The sequence below is a fragment of the Hypomesus transpacificus genome, chromosome 19 (genome assembly GCF_021917145.1).
Source record: "Hypomesus transpacificus isolate Combined female chromosome 19, fHypTra1, whole genome shotgun sequence".
Lineage (NCBI taxonomy): Eukaryota > Metazoa > Chordata > Actinopteri > Osmeriformes > Osmeridae > Hypomesus > Hypomesus transpacificus.
The window spans coordinates 7,732,835-7,760,654 of NC_061078.1; the positions used below are offsets into that span (position 1 = coordinate 7,732,835).

The 27,820-nt window shown below is 48.1% G+C and overlaps 1 protein-coding gene across 1 annotated transcript; it reads left to right on the forward strand.

Annotated features, from left to right (window-relative positions):
• The first annotated feature begins 1,375 nt into the window (after nucleotides 1–1,375).
• Nucleotides 1,376–27,681, forward strand: LOC124481955 (protogenin A-like). The gene is given in 20 exon segments (XM_047042258.1): nucleotides 1,376–1,442; nucleotides 3,034–3,336; nucleotides 11,870–12,014; nucleotides 12,145–12,278; nucleotides 12,389–12,685; nucleotides 12,835–12,994; nucleotides 13,374–13,621; nucleotides 15,029–15,193; nucleotides 16,231–16,536; nucleotides 17,144–17,332; nucleotides 21,211–21,306; nucleotides 21,397–21,416; nucleotides 21,418–21,584; nucleotides 22,082–22,209; nucleotides 22,536–22,706; nucleotides 23,912–24,094; nucleotides 24,254–24,377; nucleotides 24,561–24,708; nucleotides 24,829–24,930; nucleotides 25,066–27,681. Coding segments are annotated over 20 exon segments (3,558 nt in total). The 3' UTR covers nucleotides 25,471–27,681.
• The last annotated feature ends 139 nt before the right edge of the window (nucleotides 27,682–27,820 follow it).

The following is a 27,820-nucleotide window of genomic DNA, read 5'->3' on the forward strand; positions in this document are numbered from 1 at the left end:
CAGGCCTGTGTGATGTGGAGTCACTGTCACAGATTCAAAAATATTACAATGTGTTCCCTGCTTGATCAATACACCCACAGTCAAACACTGGAAACTGTCATCAGCACGGGCTTCTCCTCCCCATGAGCCAGCATGTGGTCACTGTTCTCAGAGGAAGTCACACCGCCCTGCCTGCATTCTAAGAGACTGAGAACACTCTCTTCTCCTTGAGGGACATTAAAAATAAATGTGAGGTTTAAATACTGAATGGCCACTGATAGGCTGACAGTCCATAACACTTTTTAAACAGTTTATTCAGCCTCTGTGTGCGTTTTGGTGTGTGGTTTCCATTCCCTCTCTGCCAGACCCTGGATCTCCACCAGGGCTGTGTTGAGCAACGAGAGCTGACTGGATAAACTTACAGCTAAACTCTTTCTATAAGACAATTCTAGAAAGCTGACTAACTGGGGGTTGGGGGGGATCCATGTCAGACTGTTTAGTACAGTCCCTCTTAGCTCTGTTCTGTTCTGTAGTCCCCCTGAGCGACTCTTATCAGCATCTTATCAGAGCTGGCAAACAACCATGTCATTGAGAGCCATTAAAGATGCACGGTGGAAAGACAATACAGCCACACAGCTGGTCAGGCGACTTCTACTGACTGGACCTCTGCCTGAATGTGTCACAACTACAGAACAGGTTATAATGTCTGTACAATGAAGAGCGTAGGTCCGTTTTGATCAGACAAGTTTCAGTGGGCTTATAGAGGAAGAGTCCATTCATGCACACCTAACAACAAGAGGTTTCCTGGATGGATGGATATATCTGTAAATGGATGAGAATGATGGCACAAATCTATATGATAACTGTTGTTTCATCTAAAGTTTTATATTCACAATCTTATTGGTTTTTTGGTTTTGGTTTCAGTAGTGGCATTAAAGCATAAAACTATGGAATGTGAGGCCGTCTGTGACATTGCTTGTAAAAAGCGCTAAATAAAAAAAATATTATTTGATTTAATTTAAAGTAACTAGTACATGTTTAACTATCAGTAACTGACACTAACATCAGTGGGGGTACGGCTTACAATGGATGTGAATGTTTTATTTCTTCTGTAATCCACTGTAGACCATAATAATTATAACCAATTGCAGAGTCACATAAAAGTAATAGGATGAGTACGGCTTCATTGATTATGGCCAGTTGGCGGATGAACTCTCTCTAGATTGTCCCTTACTCAACCGGAGCACGCACCAATGGGTGGGGGCATGTCCATCTACGCAGGGGGAAAGTAATCCCTGCCCCGATCAGGAGCGCAGTCAGTTGTAACCAGCATTAGCACGTAGTTAAACTGGAGGAAGGAACTAAAAGAGTTAGTATGCGAGAACTATTTGAATAAATGGAGTCTTTTAAGAGGAAATTATATCAGCGTTTGCTGTTTTTTGCTATTTTTCTTCCAATCTCAGGTAAGGGAAACCAGCGCTGAATGAATGTGTGTAATATCGGATTTGTTTTAAAAGCAAATTGGGGGGAAAGCACTGGACATCACTGCCCATGCTGCCCAACCCCACACTGGGGTTAAAAACTAACTGAACAGCTAAATGATGATCTAGAGTAGTCAAAAATAAGTAATTGTGGCAACTCTTAGTCCAACTATTTTCTAGTTTTGAGTTGTGATTAATGGCAAGAAGATGCTGTTGATGGAATTGTATGTTATGTTTGTGAGGAAGCCTTTTTAGGTCGTTTATTGACAAGGTAGTCTATTGACCAGTGATAAGGTGTCATTTATCACCTGTACTACGCGAACAGACTACAAAAAAAAAACTTTAGTTGCCTGTCGTGGATTTAATAGAAAACATTTAAGGGCATCTGTTTCAGTATCCTATTAACACAATTGTTCAGTGCAACCGATTGACTGGTCTGCTGAGCGCAACACACACACACACACACACACACACACACACACACACGTGGATTACGAAATAATGTGTAGCCCATGGTGATCAGTGAAGTGATAGGTTTAATTCAAACCCTAATTTCTAACGTTTTTTATGTCTAGACGTATACATTTTTCTGAATAGATCATGGAGTGACAGTAACATCTTTTTAGTAGACTTACTTTTTGTAATTGTACGCTGTCTAATTGTATCTATTTTAGGAGCATTGAATGTGTCGTCCGAAGTGATAGATCTTAATGTGTTTTTGCACATCATTTGCACATCGTTTGCTCTATAAACGCAGTATAGTGTTCCTCTTGTGTTTAACATCCATTTAGTGCTGCATCAGAGAATTCCGAGAACATGTGCAACAACATAGTGTTGCAATGCAAAATGCTAATAGTGTATTTGCATGACAAAGGCAAGATGAAAGTATTTGCTTGCAGTGTGAATCTCAGCAGGTCTCAGAATTACAGGATTTAGTTTAACATGAAACCATTAGCTGCCGTCAGTGTCACCAATACATGCACTTAAAAGTGAGGAAGCCTGAGGGAACGAGTGCATAGATGAAAACATAGAGACCATGTGCTGGTTGGTTCTTGTGCTTGGTCTCTGGCTCTAGTCCCATCAGAGTTAGTCTTATCAATATACATCACATCTTTCTCTGCATGGAGCTACATGTATTGATATATGGCACCTTTAGTGAAGATCATGTCACTGTAAGGGAAGCAACTAGAAGCTACAAACTGTGTGGATATCATGCTGGGAGCTATAAACCCCCTTCTGACAGGATGGACACATGGGGTGTCCTCAGACAGAGAGGCTATATTAACGAAAAAAGGCGCAGCGTTGAAGGGGCACCGCAGATATGATACAAAACCTAGACCCTCAACTGTAGGGAAAGGCATAGTTACGGATTACACCTAGTCAAACCTAGACTTAGTTAAAACTAGTTGAGCCTAGTTAGGGCTATTGACATGGGTACACCTAGTTAGGACTAGGCAGGCCTATTTGGAACTAGTTAGACCAAGTTAGGCTAAATCAGGAGTAGTTAGGCTGACATCTATCTGCTCGATATCTCCTGCTTCACACACTGACTCCCTTCCCTCCCTCGTCGCAGGTGTTTTGTGCTTTAGTGAGCTGTTTTTTATCAAGGAGCCCCATGATGCCACGGTGATGAGGAAGGACGCCGTGGTGCTGGACTGTCAGGCTCACGGAGAAGCGCCCATCGGCGTCCGGTGGCTCAAAAACGGAGGAAAGGTTCCAGAGAGCGAGCGTGTCTACTTCCTCTCCAATGGCTCTCTCTACATATCAGAGGTGGAGAGCAGGCGAGGGGACCGGTCAGATGAGGGGCTGTATCAGTGTCTCGCTCAGAACAAGTATGGAGCCATACTGAGCCAGAAGGCTCGACTGACAATCGCAAGTAAGTACAACAGCAGGGTGGTGGGATGGGCACTGAGGAGAGGAGAGGGGAGCTGATTGGGGAACTCCTGCCTCTTGTTTGTCTGGTGTGAGAATGCAATGCCAATAACTGACATGGACAAATGTCACCTTTAGAGTGAACATGTGTACACACACCCATGATGACCGATGACAGATCAGTCTGGTATTAATGGCATAAACAGTCCCAGTCAAGAAATATCCAACCACATTACAACATTTCCTGACTGACTCTCAGGTCTCAGACCGACTATGGGTCCAGGTTGTTTGATGCCGCTGTCAGGGAGGGATAGAGACCTCCCACTCTCCCAGCTGCAGAGACCTTCCAGTCAGACACAGGTCGACCCTGCTCTCTGGAGTCTAATCTTGGGGCGCTCCAGTGGCTCACCAAGTAAAGTGCATGTACCATGTAGGCTAAAGGGGCAGTGTCCTCCCCCCTCTCTCTCCCTTGGTGCCCCCAAAGACACCACGCTGGCCTGGCCAGCCAACAGCAGAGGAGTGAAAACCACTGGAGTGGTGCTGGGAGTTGGGGAAGGGGGAGGTCAGGGAAAGCAGAGTAATCTTTTTCTGAGGAGAATATGTGTATTGGTGTGCAAATGAGGGAGCTGCAGGTCTGAAAGGTCAGGATGCATCCAGGACCTGGCTGCCCCCTCAACTGAGGAGCAGATGACCGCTATTCTCTGGCCCAGCCTTTCATGTCGTTTGCTCCGTGATCACTGGGAATTGTTCTTTTGGAATGCTTTCTTTTCCAGCGGTGTGTGTATGAGCGGGGCAGGGGGAGTGCTGTGAAGCAGGGGGAGTGCTGTGAAGCAGGGGGTGGGGAATTATACTGGGTGTCATAACCCCCCAGGCCATGTTTCTTGCTGTGCTACTTTCTGCACAAAGAATCCCCCCCCCCTCCCCCTCCAAGGAAACCTGAGCCTTTACGTCCGCTGTCTTCCACTCATCCAGGAATATTGTTATTTGAACTGTTGGTGGAGAGGTTAGGTCCTGGGGTAGCGTAGTTGGGATAATAGGTAAGAGTGACGGGAGCTGTTTGGGTCGAAGGAGCCGATTTACCATGTGACGTGATCATGACAATGTTATTACTTAGCACCGACACATGTTGAGAGACAAAAATGTGTCTTCTGGTCGAGTTCCAAGAGATGAAGACCTCCAAGTAAACACTTTTGTTGACAGAAGTGTTTCTGGCCAGAAACATTGATCTAAAAAGTTAAAAAAAATATTTAAATAGTAGTTACCATCAGAATAACTGAGAACAATCCAGCACAATTGCACTTTGTATGGAGATATACCACACTGACTTGTAATGGCAATAAAACACAGTTAATGAGCCTGGAGTTGCATAGTGGCACACTGAGGTCCATGAAAACACCAATTGGCTTAAAGACACTAAAACCAGGCTGCCACTAAAACCAGGCTGCCTGCAGTCACAAAGCTCTTACCAGCCAGTCTTTGCACTTAGACGGCACAGTTTTTTTTGTACACACGTACATTTTTACTGGCTGCTGTGTGAGTCCAGATTTCTTAATGGAGTGGGTTTGTGGTTTTCTGTTATGAAGCAAGGTGGAGGGAAAGACTGCCAGAGTTTACAGGCTTGTTTTAAAGAGACACTTAGACCTGCTTAACACTCTATCTGGAAGCTAATAAAGTTAGCACATATCTGAGAAATGCTCTGTGGAAGAAACAAAGGGGGTAGCGGGGATTGTGGAGAATCACGAACACACACACACACAAATGTGAATTGCCATTCCCTCATACCTCTGCCTCCTCCCTGCTCTACTACTCCAGAGAATTAATGAAAGGCTTTTCACTCTGTCCCTCTTTGTCCACTTGCCCCCAACTGCCCCCCTAAAGAAAAGGGCTTCATTCTGGGGCATTTGTTTGTCCAGAGATCAGTGGGCTGGACAGCTGGGCCTATTCACTGATAGAAGGCTAATTATGAGGATGGTAGAAGTCAGTGAAGGAGTTTAGTTTTGTTACTGAAGCCTTACTGAGTTTAGTTTAGTTTTGTTACTGTTTTGATTGGAGTTAGTTTAGTCCGTTAGTTGGTTTTGTTCCAGAGAGGCAGTTGTGAGTGTGAGCCCTCGCTCTAACTGTCATCCTGCAGAATCCACAAGGCGGAGATGAAGGGAGATGAAAGGAGATGAAGAAGATGCAGTATGTGGAGGACCTCTGGTTCCGTGTGCCCCTTTCAACACCAGATACACCAGACTGGTTTGTTATTTTGTGTTAGATATGTGGCTGTCCCTTCATGTCCTCCATGGCCTGGTTAGCTAGGATCCGTTCAGGAGTCCCTGTTAGCCGGTCGGTACAGTTTAACATTGTGTATGCAAGTACTGTGTCCTTAGTTTCTTCCTGCCGGTATACTTGCCAGACCTATGATGAATAGCTTATAGAGCCTGGCTCCTTATCTGTAGAAGTTACCATGGGGATGATGGGACTTTTTAATCGATATGAGAAGGCTGTGATGTTGTTCAACACTAGTCTGACCAGCCGACAGGTACAAGACTAGTGTGCCTGACATGCCAAGAGATACTTTCAAACCACGATGGGATGAAGACTCACAGTAGAGGAGCTAAACGACCATTGCCCAGCACACATAGCGGTTGTTTGACCTCCAGCTCTCCCATTATGTGGCCATAGACACAGTGTTTATTTTGGTTGCTAAGGAATGCCTGTGGTGGCAGAGGCTTTGCTGAGCTCTGGTGGAGGACAAACTCCTGAGGCTCTGACAGGATTCACTCTTATTTACTCCTTCACCCCACATTAAGGGTTGCCATGGCATCCTAGGTCAGTGGCTCTATAGGTCAAAGGTTACCCTAGATTGCTCAGTAGATGGACGGCACTCAGGACCTAAATCTTCTCTACAATCACGCTAGACATTCCTCTCTGTTGCTGTCCCCATCTCTGAGGGGCACTACCCCTGTGCAGTGTTCTCAGAGCACACACGGTGTGTGTATTTGTGTGTGTGTCTGTATGTTTTTCCCAGAGTGTTCAGGCTGTATAGTGCTTCAACTGATCTTACTCTCGCCTCCAATGAGGAGCTGCTCTTAAAGGGACCATTTAACAGGAGATTGTTGCCCCCCAGTAACTGACCTGTTCAACTCTGCTGCTCTGATGAGATTAGAGACAATGAGAGACCTGTATCTGGAGGGGAGGCGATGTTGAACGATTGGTGAACTTTGCAGCTAGATAAGAGATGGAAGGAGGGGAGGGAAGACTGTCCCCCACTAATCTTAACCCCCCCACACCCCCCCCCCCCCCACACCAACACCCCCCCCCCCCCCCCCACACACACACACACACACCACCAACACCCCCCCCCCCACACCAACACCCTGAACCAAGAGGCCATGCTGTTCATGGAACATTCTTTTTTAGGCCTGGTACAATGTACCCTCCTCTGGTCTGGTTAGTGACTACTGGGCTGTCCTGATCCTGATCTGTCCTGGTCCTGTGTTGAACCTGCCCCTCACCCACTCTCCCATCCCCCCAGCCTTTACTTCTAGCCAGTGATTGATTTGTGGGTCTTTTCAACAGTGCATTCTTCCCTGGGGTTGTCAGGAAGAGCTTTCTTTTTTTCCTCAGTATTTATCAAAAGGGACAAACTAACATTGTGGGGTCAACACACGTGAATAGCTCATCATTCAACGGTATCTCAATTTCTATTATGTTCCAAGAATTCCCTTACAAATAGACACCTACAAATAGCACAATACAACAGCAATAGACGGATCTGATTTGTCACCAAACTTCTATTGTTACTGCTAGTGGGTGAGGCTTTCAGGAGAGAGGGACTTAGCAGAGATATTCCTGTGACACGGTGAGAAATACCAAGACCTCATCCCACTGTCCCACATTCCAGCTAAAGAGCACAGTCCTCTGGGAAGGATCACATCTGGTTGCTCAACTTATCCTAGAAAATTGTTTCTGGTTTTTCTAAACCTCTCTCTGTCACACAATTTTGTATTCTCTCTCTCTCTTCAAATCAAATCAAATTTATTTGTATAGCCCTTTTTACACGCAAGCATGTCACAGAGGGCTTCACATGCGCCCATAGAACTGCCCCTCAACCAACCTAAACCCTCAAGGAAGACAAGGAAAAACTCCCAGAAAAACTCCCACCGGGAGAAAAAATGGAAGAAACCTTGGGAGGAGCAATTCAGAGAGGGATCCCCTCCTCCAGAGACGGTTGGTAAGAGAGAGGAGCAGAACACAAGCTAAACATAGTCATACAGTGTCAATGGGTTTTGAAACACCAAAATCCATTGTTCGGCTTTATAGACGTTGGATGGGACCGGGAAACTCGCTGTTGGCCGTCATGGAGACTGGATTCCGGGTGACGACCTGGTTCAGCGTTGGCAGACCGACGACCAAGCAGGTCCTGACAGCTCAAACCCCCCACACCACAGGGAATGTGTGGGGGGGGGACAGAGAGGAGAGCAGGGATTAGAGAATGCCAGGAGCAGCTAACAGTTACAGTCATAATAGAATGAGATCCCCACCGGTCAAGTGTGGACTAGTGCAGCAATTTAACAGAGCAAAAAGGGTATTTGATGCAGCCCCACACACCAAAACAACGACAGCCCCCCTCAGTTGGAACATGAAATCTGTTCCAGGGGAACAGATTCCTCTCTGTCTTCCTCTCTGTCTCTCCTTCTCTCTATATAGGTTAGGTCAGAGCTGTTTGGAGGCAGTCTCCACAGGGGTGGAACTACCCCCTTCCTCATTTTGACCACTTCCTATTGAAACATTTACATTTAGTCATTTAGCAGACGCTCTTATCCAGAGCGATTTACAGTAAGTACAGGGACATTCCCCCCGAAGCAAGTAGGGTAAAGTGCCTTGCCCAAAGACACAACGTCAAAATGACTAAAAAAATTACTAAATGATTTGGCACAGCAGGGAATCGATCCGGCAACAAAATTCTTGGATTATCTCTTGGGCTGTCAGTAACCCTCAGTGAATATAAATTCAGCCCAAAACACATTGAATCCACCAAATACAAACATGCATTATAAGTTTATTTTCTTTATTGTTATTATTTACAGTATTATTATTGCTTGTGTTGCTGGATTAATCGTGCTTTTTGGCCATGCTCAGTAGCTTTGCTCTCCATTACCATAACAAAGCCCCCATGCCCAACAAGCATGAAACATCTCTTCTAAGGAATGACCACGGTGGGATGGCCGAGTGACCAGGGTGTAGGGACTGGGAGGTACCAGGGTGTTTGGGGGCCAGTAGGGACCAGGGGAGGGGGGTGCAGGGTGGGATTAAGCTGGCCCCTGAGGTTTCTAAGGGAACCTTTGTCCGGGTTTGACCTGTCAGCTGACCTGCTGCTTACAGAGCTGCTGGAGAGAGAGAGAGATCGGGGTTTGGGGGTAATGCTGGGGAGTTGGGGGTTGGCAGCAGCAGGACTTACGATGGTCAGTCTCTGCTGTACCTTTTAGGGTGGATTTAATGAAACCTCAAGTTTCATATCAGTCACTGTATCATCAGTGACTCCCTTTCTGGCAGAGTGCATTGGTGGGAGAGTGTGATGTGTTGTGTGTGTGTTTGTGTGTGTGAGAGAGAGAGAGACAGAGGGAGAGAGAGAGAGAGAGAGAGAGAGAGAGAGAGAGAGAGAGAGAGAGAGGAGAAATCAATGTATAAGACATATATATTTTGTGGCTGTAAGAAGTCCGAGCGGCCCTTCCCTGTGTTGGGGGTGTGGGGGTCAGATTGTTTGTTATCTGTGAGCCAGGCGGTCAGCGCAGAGCAGGGGGGGCCTTGCTGGACATTGGCTAGAGGAGCCGTATGTTGACCAGAATCTGTGGGGTCAAGGGCCAGAGGTTAGGGTCGGAGGTGGGGTCGCTGGTGTGGGCAGATGGTCAGATAGTCTCTGGGATCAGGAAGTATCCCCCCTACAAGAACCAAGCTGGCCGAACAGCCTGGAGAACAATACCATCAACTACCAATGATACTCCAACACTGGCACTGAGATGGGGGTGAGAGCAGTGACCTCTCCAGTGAAGGGACATGTCAGAGGGATACTTCGGCTGGTAACTGGACACTCAGAACCCTGGGGGTGGTTAGAGCGGTGGGGGGGGGGGGGGGGGGGGAGAACACATTAGTGGTGTTAGCAGTCACCTGGGGGGAGATGGAAGGCAGATAGAGAGACAGGGGAGATAGACAGGGAGAGACAGAAAGATGGAGGTGGAGATCAGAAAGAGAGAGTTTTTTCCCCAAAGATCTCATCTGCTTGAACATTTCATTGAGAAGTATAGAGTGGCATCATCATTACTTAAGTCCCATGTTCTCAGACAGGGAGACTGGTAGAGTTGCTGATCCTGGTCAGGAAACCCCTGCAGGTATATCCCCTACACTGACATTTCTCTATAATCAATAAACTGCCTTCATTTACAAATCTAGAATCATTTACACAGGAAGGTAGGGACACAGGAAGGTAGGGACACAGGGAGGAAGGGAGGAAGGGAGGGGGAGCGAGGCAGGGGGAGAGGCTGGAGGCTCGTCGTGTGGTGCCCCCAGGCCAGGGGTTGGCCCGCCGGGTGTCAGTAGTGTTGTGCAACACTGAGGAATGTGTTTGATGTTGATTGGAGGTTCCACATTTTCTGCATGGAAGCATGTTGGTGATTCTGAGCACTGCTGAAGACACCAGAATTACAGTGAGTGAAGGGTAGTATGTTTGTGTGTGTGTGCGAGACTGTGCCTATCACACAAGAGGCATGGCAGCTCACTAAAGAAACTATAATTGAATTAAATACATCTTACATCAAAGTGATTTGGGGTTGTGTAGGATAACCTCCTGAGAACCCGACACACAGATTTGAATGTAGCTAGCAGTGAGAGGGTAGTAGAAACGTCTGGAAGGTGCTCAGCTGAAGGTTATGACAGGTTTCCCAGGGAACAAAATCAGTTGAAGACATCAGGTGAGATTGCAGCAATAGAGTCGATTGTTACAGGCTGATTGTTCAGGCTGGTTGTTCTGGCCTGAGAGAGACCAGGCTACTCTGGTAACTCTGGAACAGCTGCCCAATCAGAAACCATGAACCTTGACCCCAGCCTGAATCCCCTGGCTTTATATCTCAGCTCTGTAATCTGTCCTCCTTCCCCCTTTCCTTCTCTTTCCTCTCCTCTCCCCTGACGACGCCCCCCCTTTACTGCGTGACCTGTTTCTCTCAGTAAGGAATGCAGAGAGTTTGTTCCTGAGATAAGACTTGAGTGGGGGGGGGGGGGGGGGGGGGGGGGGGGATGAAGCCTAGTGGGAGTTGGGGATCCCATTGTTGGACTGGCTCAGGCAAACCAACCTGAAGAGATGGAGTGAGGGAGAGAGGGAGGAGAATAGGTAGAAAGACAGATAGAGGGAGTCCAACAAAACCCCAGGGGGGGTGAGGGTATCTCTCTGTTTGCACCTCTCTCTGTTTGGGGTGGGGGGGGGGGGTCACCTGTCTCTGTTTGTTTACTGACGGTTTAAGTGCTCCTCTGCATAGTTGTAGGAGCAGTACTGAGGTGGACCTAGTTGTTGTAGCAGTGTAGTATGTTTTCCCCTGATCCATACTGATGTCTGAGGGTTCAGGGTAGGAGCAGCGCTAGGCTCTGGGAGGGGGGTGGTCATGTTGTGTTATCAGGCCCTTGGGATGTCTCAGGGGATATGTAAAGCTTTTGTTCATCTCAGTCCTTCCTGAAGTGTGATTTATACAGAACTTTATGAAGAGCAGCATTGATCAGTTAGAACAAACACATGATGTGAGGCGATGTGTCGGATGAGAGCTGGGGGGCTTAGTGACCTTCCGGTACGCTACTCTCTTGAGTTGAAAAGATTCAAAACATTTCAGAGAACATTTCTTTAAGATATCTAGCCTTTGAGTTTTTTGCTGTTTGATTGTAAATGCTGGGTGAGTTTAGAGAGGGCAGACATGTAATATTGAACTGGTTTAGCTGTGGACCAGGGGGTGGCAGACACCCAATCATTCTCAGGGAAACCCACAAGCTGCGAGACCAACTGAGTTTTCAGTCAGGATGAGATTTGTTCTGGAGAGGCAGCAGTGAATATTGATAAGATATCTTTGGCTGCTCAACACCATGGCTTATTTCCATAAATGCCATTGATTGGAGCTTGAACTGGATAGCCCCAGATACAGGGGATCAGAATGAGTGATAGAAATACATTTAACCTCAACCTTTCCTCATCTGAGATCATGTGTACATCAGTGCCTGTGATAGACACTGTGTATACTCAGTGTTAATGTAGGATACAAGTGAAACAGGATTTCACATTGTTGTGATTGCGTTATCTATGATCTCTGTTACACATGAACTGCATGTTCAAAGAGATGTGCCGTCACCCAGCATGTTTATCGCCTGTCCTAATACTATTATAATAATTTAGCCGACACTGTTAACCAAAGCAACAAAGAGTACAGGGGGGTTTGAACCTTTTGATCCACAGTCAAGTGCTCTAACCACTGAGCCATGCCTTGCAGCTTGTAAATGTGTGTTGTTTCGTCCTCCAGGTATCTCCCCCTTCAGCATCCAGCCCTCCCCCATACTGGTGACAGAGGGCTCTGTTGCCCGCTTCACCTGCCTGGTATCTGGAAGCCCCCCCCCAATCATCACCTGGGAGTTTAACCGGGTCACATTACCTCTAGCAACAGAAAGGTATGCTTCCCGGTGGTGTGGCACGCTGTGCCAGGTTCAGCTCAGGACTGTTTAGGAAGGATCAAGAAGTTCATCATGTCCAATCACAGTCTGTGTTTATGACCTATGACCTCCATGTCTTCTTCTCCAGAATCACAGCGTTGCCGGGTGGCGTGCTGCAGATCCACAGCGTTCAGAGGGCGGACGCTGGGAGCTACCGCTGCGTGGCCACCAACATTGCCAACCGGAGGCGGAGCTCCGAGGCGACTTTGACTGTCACTCTTGGTGAGTGGAGGGAGGAGCCTCAGTGTTAGACGGAGATGTAGGTTTAGAACTATCAGGTGTGACATCCAGTCCAGGAGGGGTGGTGAGTGACAGACCTCTTTTGCCCCCAGCCCCTGTTCCCCGCCTGCCCCAGCGCCCTCGCATCATCGCGGGCCCCCAGAACGCCAGTGTGGCCCTGCACCAGAATGCAGTCCTGGAGTGCCTGGCCACGGGACACCCCCGGCCCCTGGTGTCGTGGAGCCGGGCCGATGGCAGGCCCATGGATGTGTTCAACACCAAGGTCCTGGGGAACGGAAACCTAATCATCTCAGACATGAAGCCGCAGCATGGAGGCGTGTACATCTGCCGGGCCACCACGCCAAGAACCCGCAACTACACCATCGCCGCCGCCAACATCACTGTGCTAGGTACACACACACTGGCTAGTGTCTCTGAAATATGGACATGACCTCCATTGAAGGTTTACACCAGACAGGCTCTTTATTATAGAGTCTAACCTCTTCTATGCTGTTCTCTCTCTGTGTCTCTCCCCCCCCCATCCTCCCTCCCTCCCCAGCCCCCCCCTCTCTGGTGGAGTGGCCTGAGAGCCTGACCCGGCCTCGTGCTGGCACCGCCCGCTTCGTGTGCCAGGCGCAGGGCGTTCCCGTGCCCCAGATCACCTGGCTGAAGAATGGCGAGACGGTCCATTCCAACGGACGCATCAAGATGTATAACAGGTCCGAGCTTACCAAACACACACACACACACAAACATATACAGCAGGTCACAACACATCTCTCTCTTTCTCATTCCCTCTCAAGTTCCTCACAGACTCTTGTTTAATAGTCTATATTTGTTGACTGGAAACTCTCTGTCCATGAAACATTAATTAGCTTGTCCCTGCAGTAGAAAGGAAGTTGAATAATTTAGCAGTGTGCTAATGGTGTTTTAGTTGATTTCCCTCTAATTTCCTTTGTCTGCTCGTTCAGCAGGGCAGGGTAACATTTTCACTTAAAAGAGAATAATAAAGTTAAACGACAGGCTGAGCATCGGTGAGTGTCTAACGAAGCGTGTGTGTGTGCTTAAGTCTGTGTATGGTGTGTGTGCGTCCAACAGCAAACTGGTGATTAACCAGATCATCCCCGAGGACGATGCCATCTACCAGTGCCAGGCAGAGAGTGAACAGGGTTCAGTTCTGACCATGGCCCGGCTCATCGTGGTGATGTCAGAGGACCGGCCCAGCGCGCCACGTGCCATACAGGCCGACACCGTGTCTAGCTCAGCCATCCTGCTGGCCTGGGAGAGGCCACTCTACAACGCTGACAAAGTCATCGCCTACTCTGTCCACTACATGAAGGCAGAGGGTGAGACCACTGGGAGACATACCACCATAACCTACATAGGCTTATCTCTCTGGAACTCTCTCTCTCTCTTTTTCTCTCTCTCTCTCTTTCTCTCTCTCTTTTTCTCTCTCTCTCTCTCTCTCTCTCTCTCTCTCTTTTCTCTCTCTCTCTCTCTCTCTCTCTCTCTCTCTCTCTCTCTCTCTCTCTCTCTCTCTCTCTCTCTCTCTCTCTCTCTCTCTCTCTCTCTCTCTCTCTCTCTCTCTGTCTCTCTCTTTCTGTCTGCCACCCCAAGATGCTTCCACTTCCTGATGGCCCCCTATACAGAGATTGGCCATCTGTTGTTGGGCAAAGGTCAAGGAACTCCTGGCATTTTACAACAGCAGCTTTCAGTGTACAGTCAGGCCAGGGTCTTCCCCAGAGTAGCAAGGTCCTTCCACTGGGCAGATCCAGGACAGACAGTAGACAGCCCGGCCAGAGGTCCTGCAGTGCTGCTCCACTCTCTTCAGCCTCTGTGGGAACATTGAAATGAAAGTCAACAAGAGTCACATTCAAGCAATGAAACAATTCAGCCAAACATTTGAAAGACAGTCTATTCAGAATCAGTTGTTTGTGTCAGACCGGGGAATTCCATTGTGGAGGTAGAATATTCCAGCCCAGGCACCAATGGAAACACCTGCCTGACTGTGTATGGATAAAGAAGTAAAAGAAAACTTGTTAAAAATGCATTCAGTTTTCCTTGAATAACTGGTGTCCGCTTGGGATTCAATTCAGTTGATGTAGTGACGCATTGTGTCTGAGAGAATGGCAATGAGACTGACAGGAGTGGTGGAGTCTGGCTTTCTGCAGTGGAGATGTGAGGAGCTGCTAATGAATGGATGTTGGAGTGGGATAAGGCCTCAGAGCAGCCTCCAGGAGGCCGCAGGGCCGGGGAGCGGGGCTGGGAGGAAGGCTTTGTCTTTCAGGGAAGTTTCCAGGCCCATTGAGCCAGAGGGACAAGGCCACGTCTGTTTACTCTCAAGGATTTTGTTTACTAGGTCAGGAATCAGTCAGACCTTTCTGTACTCTGGGGCCACAAGTGAGGCTTTTGTGTGACCTTCCTAATCTGAGTTCATTAAACAGCTATGAAGACCAGTCAGAGATGTGGGAAAGTCTAATGGAGGAATTTGTCCCAGCCATGAGGATGAAATTGTGAACTAGAGGAGGGGGTCCTACTTTTGATTGAGTTGACACCTCTAGTGTGTGTAGAGTTCCTCCTGCTGAGCTGTGAGGGCCGGAGGTGCACAGGACGGCGCTGTGAGGAACAGGAAGTGCTTCTGCAGCAAAACTGTGACCAGCATCTATCTGAAGCCTTTGGTGTCAGTAGCATTGAAGTCTAGTCTTGAAGTTTAGTCCTTTATCTTCTTCTTCATCATCCTGTTTTCCAACCAGGCTTGAACAACGAGGAATATCAGGTCGTCATTGGTAACGACACGACCCGCTACATTATTGATGACCTGGAGCCGGCGAGGAACTACACGTTCTACATTGTGGCGTACATGCCCATGGGAGCCAGCCGCATGTCGGACCACGTGTTCCAGCACACCCTGGAGGATGGTGAGGCAGCCTATTCTTTCTATCTGTCTGTCTGTCTACATGCGATGTGATCTACGTTTGTGTGTGTGTGTTCGTGTATGCTATGTGTTTGTTGGTGTTATGTGTGTTGTCATATGCAATATGCCTGGATTGATTCTAAATTCCAGTCAAGCCTCATTTGCCCTTGGTCTTGGCCTCTGGGTTGCAGGCTGCCATGCTGGTTCAGTTATGGATGATATTATGCTGCTGTTCATGCTGGGCCAGTCGGGGGTCAGGGGTCAACCCTGAGAGGTTGTTCCTAGTGGCTCGGAGGGAGACTAATAAGGCAGGATTAGTAGAGAGGCCTCAGCAGGTTAGACATTAGTCTGGCCCTTCCTAACCTGTTGCCCTTCCTAACCTAGCCCCACCTGTGGACATTAAACAGCCTCATTAAAAATGAATGTGGTGTTCATCCTTGGCCAATGACACTTCACAAAGCATTACTTTAAATAGCAGTGTACTGTTTAAACCAAGAGTACAAGGCAGCACAGTGTCATGCCGGACCTTCAATGTGACAGCTGTGGTTAACTGGTCCTCTCTCTCCCCAGTACCTCTAACTGGTCCTGTCTCTCCCCAGTACCTCTAACTGGTCCTGTCTCTCCCAGTACCTCTAACTGGTCCTGTCTCTCCCCAGTACCTCTAACTGGTCCTGTCTCTCCCCAGTACCTCTAACTGGTCCTGTCTCTCTGTCCCCAGTACCTCTAACTGGTCCTGTCTCTCCCAGTACCTCTAACTGGTCCTGTCTCTCCCCAGTACCTCTAACTGGTCCTGTCTCTCTGTCCCCAGTACCTCTAACTGGTCCTGTCTCTCTGTCCCCAGTACCTCTAACTGGTCCTGTCTCTCCCAGTACCTCTAACTGGTCCTGTCTCTCCCAGTACCTCTAACTGGTCCTGTCTCTCCACAGTACCTCTAACTGGTCCTGTCTCTCCACAGTACCTCTAACTGGTCCTGTCTCTCCCAGTACCTCTAACTGGTCCTGTCTCTCCACAGTACCTCTAACTGGTCCTGTCTCTCCACAGTACCTCTACGCGCCCCGGAGCTCAGCTTGAAAAGCCAAAGCCCCTCAGACATCCAGGTGTCATGGCAACCCCTCTCGGTCAAGCTGAGTCGCGGTCATGTGTCCGCCTACCGCCTGTCCTACCGGACTAGCAGCGAGCAGGCGGTGACGGCGCTGGAGCTGAACGGGCAGCAGACCCAGCATCTCCTGGAGGGGCTGCAGCCGGACACTATCTACCTTCTCCGCATCGCCTCCGCCACCGCCGTGGGCTGGGGGGAGGAGTCCGCCTGGACATCACACCGCACACCCAAGGCCTCCAGCGCTAAAGGTGAGGAGAGACAGAGAAGAGGGGTGGAGCCGGAGATCTCCTTTCCAGAGGGAGAGACCCATAAGAAGAGCTGGCTCTCATAATCTTGTTAAGGCTTAGGGTTTGTTACTCTGTGACCTTTAACCTGCACTGTCAGTAACATTGGAATGGCTTCAGTCATGGGTCATAAAGAGGGGGAGGCAGGCTGAGGGGGGGGGGGATGGGCAAGCCCCAGAGGGAAAGGAAGACTCTTCTATAGGTCCAAATATTTTCCTCCTTTGTAATCCTGCTGTGCCCAGCATGGCCCCTCATTCCATGAGGTGGGTAGGTGGGGGGGTTTATGGGCTATGGTTAATTATTTGGTTAATTTACAGTTGGACAATTTGGGTTTCAATTACTATTAGATGGTGGTTTAATTTGACACATATATAGATAGTGGGGGTTATAATTCTGAGAACAGATTGGCCTTTTGGACACGCTGTGTGGCCTGTTTCTAGATCAGGATCAGCCCATCTAGAGAGCCTGTAAGCATGGGTAATGTGTGTTAGGGTTATTTTGTATTTTTTATCATGAAGGGATCTGAATACAAGAAAATCATATTTGACCCCAACCACCACCTCTCCCCCAGTCCCCCTGGCCCCAGAGCTGCGGTTGGAGCCGGTTAACTGCACCACCATCATAGTGCGCTGGCAACTGGCACCAGGTAACGCTGCCAGTGTCCAGGGCTACCGGCTGTTCTACCACGAGGAGAGCCAGGCAGAGAGCGCCCCTACCCTGCTGCCCGCCCTGATGACCAGGCACACCATCGGAGGACTGGGTGAGTCTCACCCGCTTAAGTCAGCCCTGGCTCTTCTGTGTCTGTCTACTCCCCCCCCCCCCCCCCCCCCCTACTGTGGTAGAGAAAGAAGAGGAGGGGAGAGAGGAGGGCAAATAAGGGGAGTCCTGACCCCCTATTGACCATCTGTGGCCAGAGAAGGTCAGCCAGGTGGTCAGCAGCTGACTTTCAAATCAGGGAGTTCAGGATGAGAGGGGGATTGGGGGGATTTGAAGTACAGTATGTGGCCCCTTGTTGTTTCAAGGGTAGTAAAAGTGATATCTTCGAGGCACCACGTCTTCGACACCAGTTTTCATGTAGTTTGTGAACAAAAGTGTGAGAGAATAAACTCACATCCTTTGTATTTGGATGGGGAAAAGGCTTAGTAGCTAAAATGTAAGAGCTTGATAGAATGACTTGGGGGAGATAAGAAGATTCATGTGAATATGTGTCAGTCAGACTCAATCTGTGATCTCCTCCTTCATAGAGTAGAGGGCTGGAAACGTCCCAGGCACACAGACTGGGGATGGTTTCTCTTGAGATGAGTGGCCTCCACGGACCCTACTAGCACAGAGGAGGGACAGCCTGTAAGCCAGGAGATGATTTACAACCTGGTTTATGACTGCTATGAGCAGAGCTGTTGGAGGAGCAGAGACATCAAAGCCGCTCATTGTGTTAGGCTCTGGGGCCACAAAGACTCTTTATAAGCCAAGAGTCAGAATCAGCCCCCACCTTGGTGACTATTCACCCTGCCTCTCCAAAGAGCTCTCTGGGAGGGGACGGGGGTTGGGGGGCCGTAAACACAGGATATCAGCATGATTTGAATTTAGTGAATTATTATAATGTGTAGGGCTGTAATTCAAAGTTTCTATGGCAGCCTGGCCTTAGGTCAGATGAGGGGTGGAGGAGAGGAGCTCAACTTCCTCTCTCCTGTTCTATGTGGAGAGGATGGTTAGAACATGTCTAAGAGAGCTGCGTTCAAACGAGCAGGGTTTAGGAGAACCATGTGTGTCCCAGCTCCCTGGGCTGCCCATGCCGTATGCCAGCTCTAACTAAACAGCCCATTCTTTAAAAGGTACAAATTCACAATACTGTCAAGAAAACCCCATTACAGTAGGTTGAGCAGTGAGTTGGTGTGTCTTTCTTGAGTTATAAACCTGTGAAGACAGACATGTTCTGATTTGTCTATTGAACGATGTCTTAAGACCATTTGCCTGATTGACAGTGTTGCAGAGTGGGGAATGTGCGTGTGTGCAGCACAATGTGAACGACACACTGTTGAAACACCGGGCTCTCACCAGCTGTGTTGATTTTTCTCATGGCAGAGGAGGGTAACATACCTGTCATACCTGTTGGCACACAGTACAGTAGATCCTAGCTGGGGCCCCTTATGACATGGAAGACCTTTACTAGGGACACTAAGGGCCCTGTAGACCCTGGCTTGGGGCGCAGGAGACCTGCCTATCTGGAGGTCACTAGTGTGAAAGTTAACAGTTAAGTTGGGTCTGCATCTTTTGTGTGTATATGTGTGTGTGTAAGAGATATACACTACGCCTACCCCTGTGATATATACTGCGGTGAGGGTCAGAGTGGGACTTGACATTTATGGCCCTGCCCAAGCTGGGCCAGTGGTGGGGGGGCCTGAGCTGGGGGGGCATTCTCAGGGCAGAACAAAGCCTGAGGCTTGTAGGATCTGCACACTGGCTGTAAAAATCAGGTGACCACAAACAGCTCAAGAATTTCTCCCTTAAATACAAACTGGCATGATAATTTATGGGGGTGAAGGTGGGGTGGTGGGGGGTATGGTCTTGCTAGACTCATCCAATGAGAAAGACGGGAAAATAAACCTGCTTCATTTTGGTTTATGTTAAGATATGTCAGGCTGATAGACTAAGTGAATGGTGTTTATTATATCCTCAAAGCAGTGGATAACATAGCTGCAGTCCTATTCAGCTGAACCAGTAGAATGTAACTATTCAGTTCCCTGCTACCAACCGATCACAAGCCTTGAATCCACACAAGGAATCCACACTGAATCATATTTGATCTCAGGGTATAGTTGAATGGCCGGGCTAATACACATCTGAGAAAGGTAGCCTTTGTAAAGGGTGTTACTGTGCAGGATTGTGTGACTCAGCACTGAGGTCCCTGCTACACACACCTTCTATCTTTCTACAGATCTCTGCCCGGAGAAATCCTAGATTCATCAGAGACTGCCAACATTGGGAGACTGGTTTAGCTAAAACTGCATTGATTTATATGTTAATACATTTATATATAAATATTTTTTACATATAATTTTTTACAGAAATGATCAAATGCCACAATTCTTGTTACATGAAGGTAAAGTTCCATGATGGGAAGAGTCTCCTAGTGAGGAAGTGAATGAAAGCTCACATAGAAGATCTGTTCTGTCTCCTCAGGACTCCTTCCTGTTTGTCCTCTCCTATTAACAAGCTCTTTATTTTGGGCTCGGGTGTTTTCCCTTTTTCTCAGCTTCTCACTGCGGCTCTCCCTCCCCCGATCCTCTCGCTCTCCCTCCCCCGATCCTCTCGCTCTCCCTCCCCCGATCCTCTCGCTCTCCCTCCCCCGATCCTCTCGCTCTCCCTCCCCCGATCCTCTCGCTCCGCTCTCCGTCCCCCGACCCTCTCGCTCTACCTCCTCTGACCCTCCCCCTCATAGCCCCTCCCCTGGCAGGATTTTGCTTGCCCAGATTTGAGGTCAGAGGTTGTGGCCCAGATGTCACCCCCCTCTGCAATAGTTATGGCAGGTCTATTGTGCTTTTGGGCTGGGGGTGGGGGTGACCTGACCACTGTTTTGTAGATATGGACTTTGTGATGGACAAAGGCCTGGACACTGACCTGAACTGGACCTGCCAGTCTGTCTGTGGACTCTATATGGCAGCTGGAGGATGGGGTGCTTGAGGGGGGGAGGTAGAAGAGAGACTTGATAAGGGTTTCTCACTGTAGGACACAAACTATGAAGGAGCTACTCTAATGTCAACCATCACCGGTCTGTTTGTGTTGACATCATGTTACTCAAAACAAGACAATTAAAACAGGTCAGAAAGTGTTTGTCAATCCCTCCTCCACTACCAGCATATTTTGTAATAATAATTAATAATAATAATAATAATAATAAATAGATCTTATCTTGCATAGATCATACATGCATACATATGCAGCTTCACATTTACACTTTAAGTCAGTTGATTGTCAGTCTGTTCTCTGTCAGCCTGTTTTGAGGTGGAGGGCCAGAGGGGGGAGGGAGGAGCCTGGGGGAAGAAAGAGGCTGATCTTGTATTGCAGAGCTGTGACCCGGATTTCTTTAAAAGTGTTATCTCTGCCTGACCTATCCCACCCACCCCCCATACCCCCAGGCTGGTGTGACCGCCCGCTCCATGATTACATTCAGCCCCATAGTCAGGAAGAACAAGTCCACACAGTTGATACTAGGACATACTCTTCTTTGTGAAAGAAGTCATGCAACTTCTGCAATCCACTATATATTAGTGTGTTTGAGCACTACCTAGTGGAGTGGTTGGATACTACACTCTGACCCCTGAAACGGTTGTGTGGATGAAGCACTCTCATGTTACCTGGAATTTGAGGTTGAATAGGACTGACCACAGATCGTCCTGTGTGGGAGGCTCCCCTCATACTGCTGGTGCCAGGCTGATGAATGTAGGAGGTTCTGTATTGAACCTCCCCCCCCCCCCCCCCCCCCCCCCCCCCCCCCCCCTAGTCTGGTGGAGAGGTGAATCCCCCCAGGTGGACAGACAGCGTCTTAGAGAGAGGGAATGACTGTCAGGAAACCCTTGGCTCATGGTATTCAATGTGAGGTTAAACATCTTCTTTGTGCTGTTCTTCTGTCTGATGTAGACCCAAGGAAGAAGTACCACGTGAAGCTCCTGGCATACAGCTTCATGGGAGACGGTTACCAGGCCGACCAGACTATCAGCACACCTGGATGCGTCTGTAAGATCATCCGCCTGTAGTACAACCCCCTATACCACAACCTGTGCCAGCCACCTCTGCCTGTAACACTGTTGTCCCTGTATCCCCCAGCTGTGCGTGACCGCCTGGTGCCCCCCCCCGCCCCCACCCCACCACGTGGACGCCCGGGCCAACAGCTCCTCGGCAGTGCTGCTCCACTGGGGCCGCCCCGCCTTCACCTCGGGCCAGACCGTCAACTACACGGTCCGCTGCAACCCTGTGGGTCTGCAGAATGCCTCCCTGGTGCTCTACCTGCTGACGTATGTGGCCCTCACGCCCATCAACATTCACACACTCACACACATACACAAACACGTGTACACACTCTCATATTCACACTCAACTTCTAAATCAGAATCAGAAGTATTTTATTCGCCATGAATGTTTGCACAAACAAGGAATTTACTTTGGCAGGGAGGTGCATACATTAAACATATAGGAATAATGAAACTTAAATATGTGGACTACCTATACAAAAGGAGCAAAGTCTAGCTTATACTAAGGGGGGTCTAGCTAATACTAAGGGGAATAAAAAATATAATATAATATAAGTAACCTAATTTACAATCTAACCTAAAAATACAGATAGTGCAAACGATACAATAGTGCAAATTGAAATGTGCAGGGTGTCATTGTGCAGATTAAATAAAATAAAATCATTAAATAAAATGATCTTTACAACAAATGTTTAAATGTTTTTAAAAAATTCTCATGAACTCATGTTCCACCCTCCCACGCGTACACACACACACCGCAGTGGTGAGCAGAGCCTGCTGGTGGTGGACCTGGAGCCCAACACCAAGTATGAGTTTGCTGTGCGTCTGCACCTGGAGCAGCTGGCCAGCCCCTGGAGCCCTGTGGTCTACCAGAGCACCCTGCCTGATGGTGAGCATCACACACTGCACCTAGTACTCCTAAGAAACGGGAGGAACTAACCCTAAACTGGAAGAAACAGGCCAAGACACTCAGACACACTGACTCACTTTAAAATAAGCTGCTTTTGTGTTGTGTGCTTTTGTCCGGGATCCTGATTCTGTAGTTTCACTTTCTGTTCCCTAAAGCTCACCAGACATTTCTCTTTACTGTCTCTGGTTTTCATGGCAGCTGTGCAATTTTGTCATTATGTTTTCAATCCAGCTGAAAAATCTATTCTTACCAGTAGCAATACTCTCCCTCTCTTCCCACTCCTCTCCTGTCCTCTATCTCCACAGCTCCCACACTGCCCCCCTCCAGTGTTAAAGTGACTCTAATAGAGGAGGACACAGCCCTGGTGTCATGGAAGCTTCCGGATGAGCCCAACTTAGCCGTGACACACTACACCATCCTGTATGCCTCCAGACAGGCTTGGCTGGCAGGGGAGTGGCAGGTGCTGCAAAGAGAAGGTGAGAAATAGTGTGAGAGGGTGTCTTTGAAAAGGCGAGAGAAAGAGACTGTGTGTGTTTTTGTGTGTGTGATAGAGAGAGAGAGAGGAGGAGTGGACTGGAGGAGATGCATGTGCCCCACAACACCAGACCCTGCTCCCACGCCCTACAGCCCATTGGAAATCAATACCCCATTTCATCCTCCAATCCATTTGGCTTAATGTCGTTTATTCACTATGACCCCTGGTTAGAGCTACTGCTGATGTCTGACTGGTCAAAATCTGTAATGGAGAACTTCATAGCTTTAAAGAAGGTGTTTGATCTCTTTCTATACATTTCTGTCCTGTCTTTCATACTGGTCACACTGGGGTCTCTTGTGTTCACCACCCCAATTGAGACCACTGAGCCCTTACGAGACCTTGGACCTCCTAGATAGCAGGCAGGAATATGTTGCTGTACCCAGCTCCTGGTGTAGAGCTCTGCTTCTGGGAAAGCATAGCTGTAATGGAAACCAGATGACTTCAGGAAATGTGAGGCATCTGATCTTTCCTGCAGACCCACTGCTGGGTGAGGAGGTCAGAAGCTACCCCACCCTCTGCTCCGTAGATTAGCCTGCCGGTCCAGACGGTGACTGCTAGGTGGCTGGAGCTAGAGGCTGGGGGTCTGGAGCTAGGAGCCGGGGGTCTGGAGCTAGAGGCTGGGGGTCTGAAGCTAGAGGCTGGGGGTCCAGAGCTAGGAGCTGGGAGAGGGGTCTGGAGCTAGAGGCTGGGGAGCTAGGAGCTGAGAGGGGGGTCTGGAGCTAGAGGCTGTGGAGCTAGGAGCTGTGGGGGGCTGAAGCTGGGGGCTGTGGGGGGGCTAGAGCTAGGGGCTGTGAGGCTGGGGTATTTTGGAGCAGAGAGCCATTGATCTTTGACCCTCCCCCCACTCTCCCCCTGACAGGATGATCACAAATAGCCCCTCATCTCCCAGGTTGTTGTGTATTTTTCCAGTGGGTTGTAAACCCCAGGCCTCCGAGGGTCAGTTGCATCATGTGGAGCCAAGGCGAAAAAAAGAGAAAGAGTCAGGGGTGAATTAGTTCCTAGAGTACCACACATGATTTATGAGGAGCCAAATGTGAATATCTATTTTTAGAATGTATAAGAGAGTACTGACAGTGCAGCTCTACAACGTCCTGTCACCCAAGCTTCTAATGGGTTTATTTACCCTGTGAGATATGTGGTTGCCAGGGAGCATCACCATGGCACTGCTGGAGAAACTGCAGCCTGGCAACGTGTACTTGGTGAAGGTGTCTGCGTCTAATGACATGGGGGACGGGCCCTTCTCCCATGCTGTGGAGCTGGCGGTGCAGCTTGAAGGCTCCGCCCGTGGACACGGCCCACACCACTTGCATGGCTCCTCTCACACCACAGGTCAGTACCCAGCGCCCCGCTCCAGTCTACAGCACACAGGCGTTGGCATGGATACACTGAGGAAGGTTGATCCGTGTACAGGAGGCAGAATCGACATGTATCATGAGTATTGACTGAGCCATGACACTAGCATGCTGACAGAGGATGTGTCTCCCTCAGTGTTCTCTGATGGCTTCTACCACCTGGACCAGACCTCCATGACAGGCATCATCGTGGGCGTCTGCATTGCTCTCACCTGCATCATCATCTGTGCCTTCATCATCCTCTGTAAAGGACAAACCAGGTAGCCATTTTGTTCAGATCGGCAATGTCATTGATGACTCACTTGCAGACTCTCCTCTGTTGTATATGACATTCTGGTTGTTTTGCATGTATATGAGTATGGCACAATAGTTGATTTATTATGACAGTTAACTACTATTATCATAGTAGTTCAGTAGATGACATCAGAGTTGTTCTTTCTCAGTAAATCCTCAGGTTCTAAGACCATCAGGGAGGCCCCTGGCTCCACCCCCTCTGTGGCCACTCCCACTTGCTCTGCCCCCTCCGAAATCCAGGCTGAGAGTGATGTCACCGTGTCCATAATGACAGCAGAGCACTTTATTGATACCAAGGTGATAAAAACATGCTCCCTCATGCACAAGTCTGTACGACCGAATCAAGCTGGTTTTACTTGTATGGCAGCAACTGGGTGGAGCAGCACACAATCTCTGACTCAAACCCTCTGTCTGCAGGGAGGAACCAACCTCATCATCAACAGCCTGGGCCCCGTCCACCACAGCCTGGAGAAGACGACATGGTTCTCCTTCACCAAGGAGAAAAACACCAAAGTCCAGGTAAGATTGGTGGACGCATGACTCCCAATGAGCTGCCCCTCTCAAAGATTCAAGACTGAGGGAGATTTCCGAAACAACCAATCGTAACATACATTTCGTGGTGAAGAAGCGGTGCTGATATGTTGTTGTCCTCAGGGTCCGAGATTGAGCCATGCGTCCTACCAGCCAGGAAGCGTGGTGCTTTGCTACGAGGACGAGTCCCCCTCCTGCTCCCATCAACCCACCTCCTTGCAGGGCTTGTTCGGGCACCGGGGGGACACTGAAGGTTCCTCCAACAGTGAAGGCAGCCACGAGACTGGCGACTCTGGGCGCTACTCACACGATGAGACAGAGATGACCCTGCTCTCGTCTGGACGCAACAGCCGCCCGGCTTCTCTGAGAGCAGAGGATCAAGGAGGGTTGGACTGCAGCCCTGCCCAGGAGAGTGAGGGTGAGCTGGGTGAGCAGGAGCGCAAAGACACCCTGGAGAAGAGAAGCCACCACTACCAGGCCACAGACAGCTATGCCCAGCCTGCACTTCCTCTCCAGCTGTGTGTGTGATCTTTTAACCCTTCCTTCTTCCCCTCCCCTCCCACCCCAAAGCTTTGTTCTAAAGGACTATGAGCTGGAAATCCAGAGCTCCATAAGATCTGTGGTAGAACTGGGTCAAGACTGGGCCACGGGAAACTTCATCCACTGCCTTCTTCTAATGAATGTGTTGCTATTTTACTCTTGACTGTTTGTGTGTTCGAAAGAAAACTCTCACCACCATGAATGTTTAAAAAGATTGTAAAAAATTAGAAATGTGACTGTCACATTTCTGGCATTATTTAATAGAGTTTATCACTGGAGCAGAGAAGAGAGTGAGCCCTTCCTCTGCTGAATATCTACCTCAGTTTACCACTTGGTAAACTCCAACTTTATATTTAATAGCAGCTTATTCCTCAGTTATGTATTGGATATATTCTCTTACATAACAACCCTGATACTTCTTGATAGCAATAATTGTTATTGTTTTTGCTCAGTAAGATTCGTCCCATTTCCTTCTTCTTGTTTGTCCTGATGTAAGGGTTGTAAGGGTCCCAATCCAGGTTCAGCGCTCTCAGGAAGCTCTGGTCTTAATTATCACAGGTGAAGCTCTGGTCTTTCTCAGGTTCCTCTGCCTGATCAGAGACACTTACACAATTATACCTCAGAAACTTTATGACGAGCCAGTATTCTGATGCAGTGTCAGTTATTCCTAGTAATAATGGTTTAACAAGGATAGTGAATGTTTGCTTTGTGTTTAACATGTTGATGTACCGTTGCCCTTGCAATTCCTGTTTTATACTACCTCATTATTTTGTTGTAATTTTTTTCCTAAACTCAGGGAACAAGGTTTGGTACATTTGAAAAGCCATGTATTGTTTGATGTTATATGGCTGACAAGACAGGGTATCTTTTTCAGGCTGACCTGCTCACTGTAGAGTCTGGTTGCTATGGATGTGGTGAATGTTTCTTTAGAGTGTTGTGTCAGTTACGGTCCAAACCCTGGTGATGCCCTCCTCACAGGTGGATACATTTGTATTAATTTGGAATGATGTGTCTGTGCTATGGCAGGCTGTCTGCTGTTGGTTGATTTCATCCTGTAGTTACTTTGGGACAGAGCATACCAAACTTGCTTGTATTGACTTTATCATTACAGCAAACCTTTATAAATGGCCTTAGTGTGGACGGAGCCCCTTCCATTTCAGAGGCTAGTCTGGCCAATCAGTGGGAGAGCTCCTTGGCACATGAGAGGAGTGTGATGAATGAGTGTTTAGCATCATAAGCGTGAAGTCAGTGAGATGGAAGTGATGAATGGAATGAACACCAGAAAAACCTTTTTACCTCCTGAGAATTCTATATTTTTGTGGACTGATATGTACCACTGATTACACATTCTAGTTACTTTTCTTCTTGAAGTAGATGATGCTTTACCGTAGAGTAGCAAAATAAGTTTAGCACTTGTCTGTCAGATTAGTTTTGTTATTTCGATCCCAGCCATTATGCAGCGGTGACTCGTGCTATCATCCAAAGAGTTGTTTTGCTTCCTCAGTTTTTCTTAGATCTCTCAGTTGGTGTTTGGGACCAGGGACAGTGAGGTCTTGTCCTAGCAGACCAGCTGAGGAGCTGCTTCCTAAACAAAGCCTTGCACGTTTGTGCCACTTTCTGTGACCACACTAGAGATGCAGGTTGTCTCAGAAATGGCCCCCTGGATTTGGGGGGGCTTCATGATTTAAGTGACAATTAATATTAATCAATTCCATGCTCAAAAATCAGTTCAGTCCTGTGGGTGGTTTTCTTCCAAGATCTTTACTGATGCATTCAGGTGTATGTACATTGTAGGTGAAAATGATATGCAGAGATATATAAATATTTAATCCTGATTCTCATCAAACGTTGCATCAGTATTTTCAATCAGAGGACTAGAAGCCTATAGGACAAGACGACAGTATGCATGATGAGCGACACAATCAGTTTTACTTTGTTTTGAAAAGCAAACAATATAAACCAAAGAATATGAGGTCACCGTTGCATATTGGAGATCTGTCTAATTGCTAAATCTTTGCATGATATTTTGTCAATTTTCAAAGGTTCGAAAAAGCTTTATCTCAGTTTGTGTTGTATTACTGTTTAATAATTGTGTGTCTGATAGACTGCTAATCAAGATGAGTGGTACACCGTTAGTGCTCGTAAATATTCATTTGTTATGGAATCAAAACCTGACAGATTTTTCTACATAATTTTGTACCGTCTCTCACTGGAGGAGAGATATATATTATTATCATTATTGAATTCCAGTCACATGAGACAGTACGAACTGAATTTTGATTTTACCTAGATGCCTAAACTGTAAATGTTGGATAAGAATGTGAAATACACTTTTAAT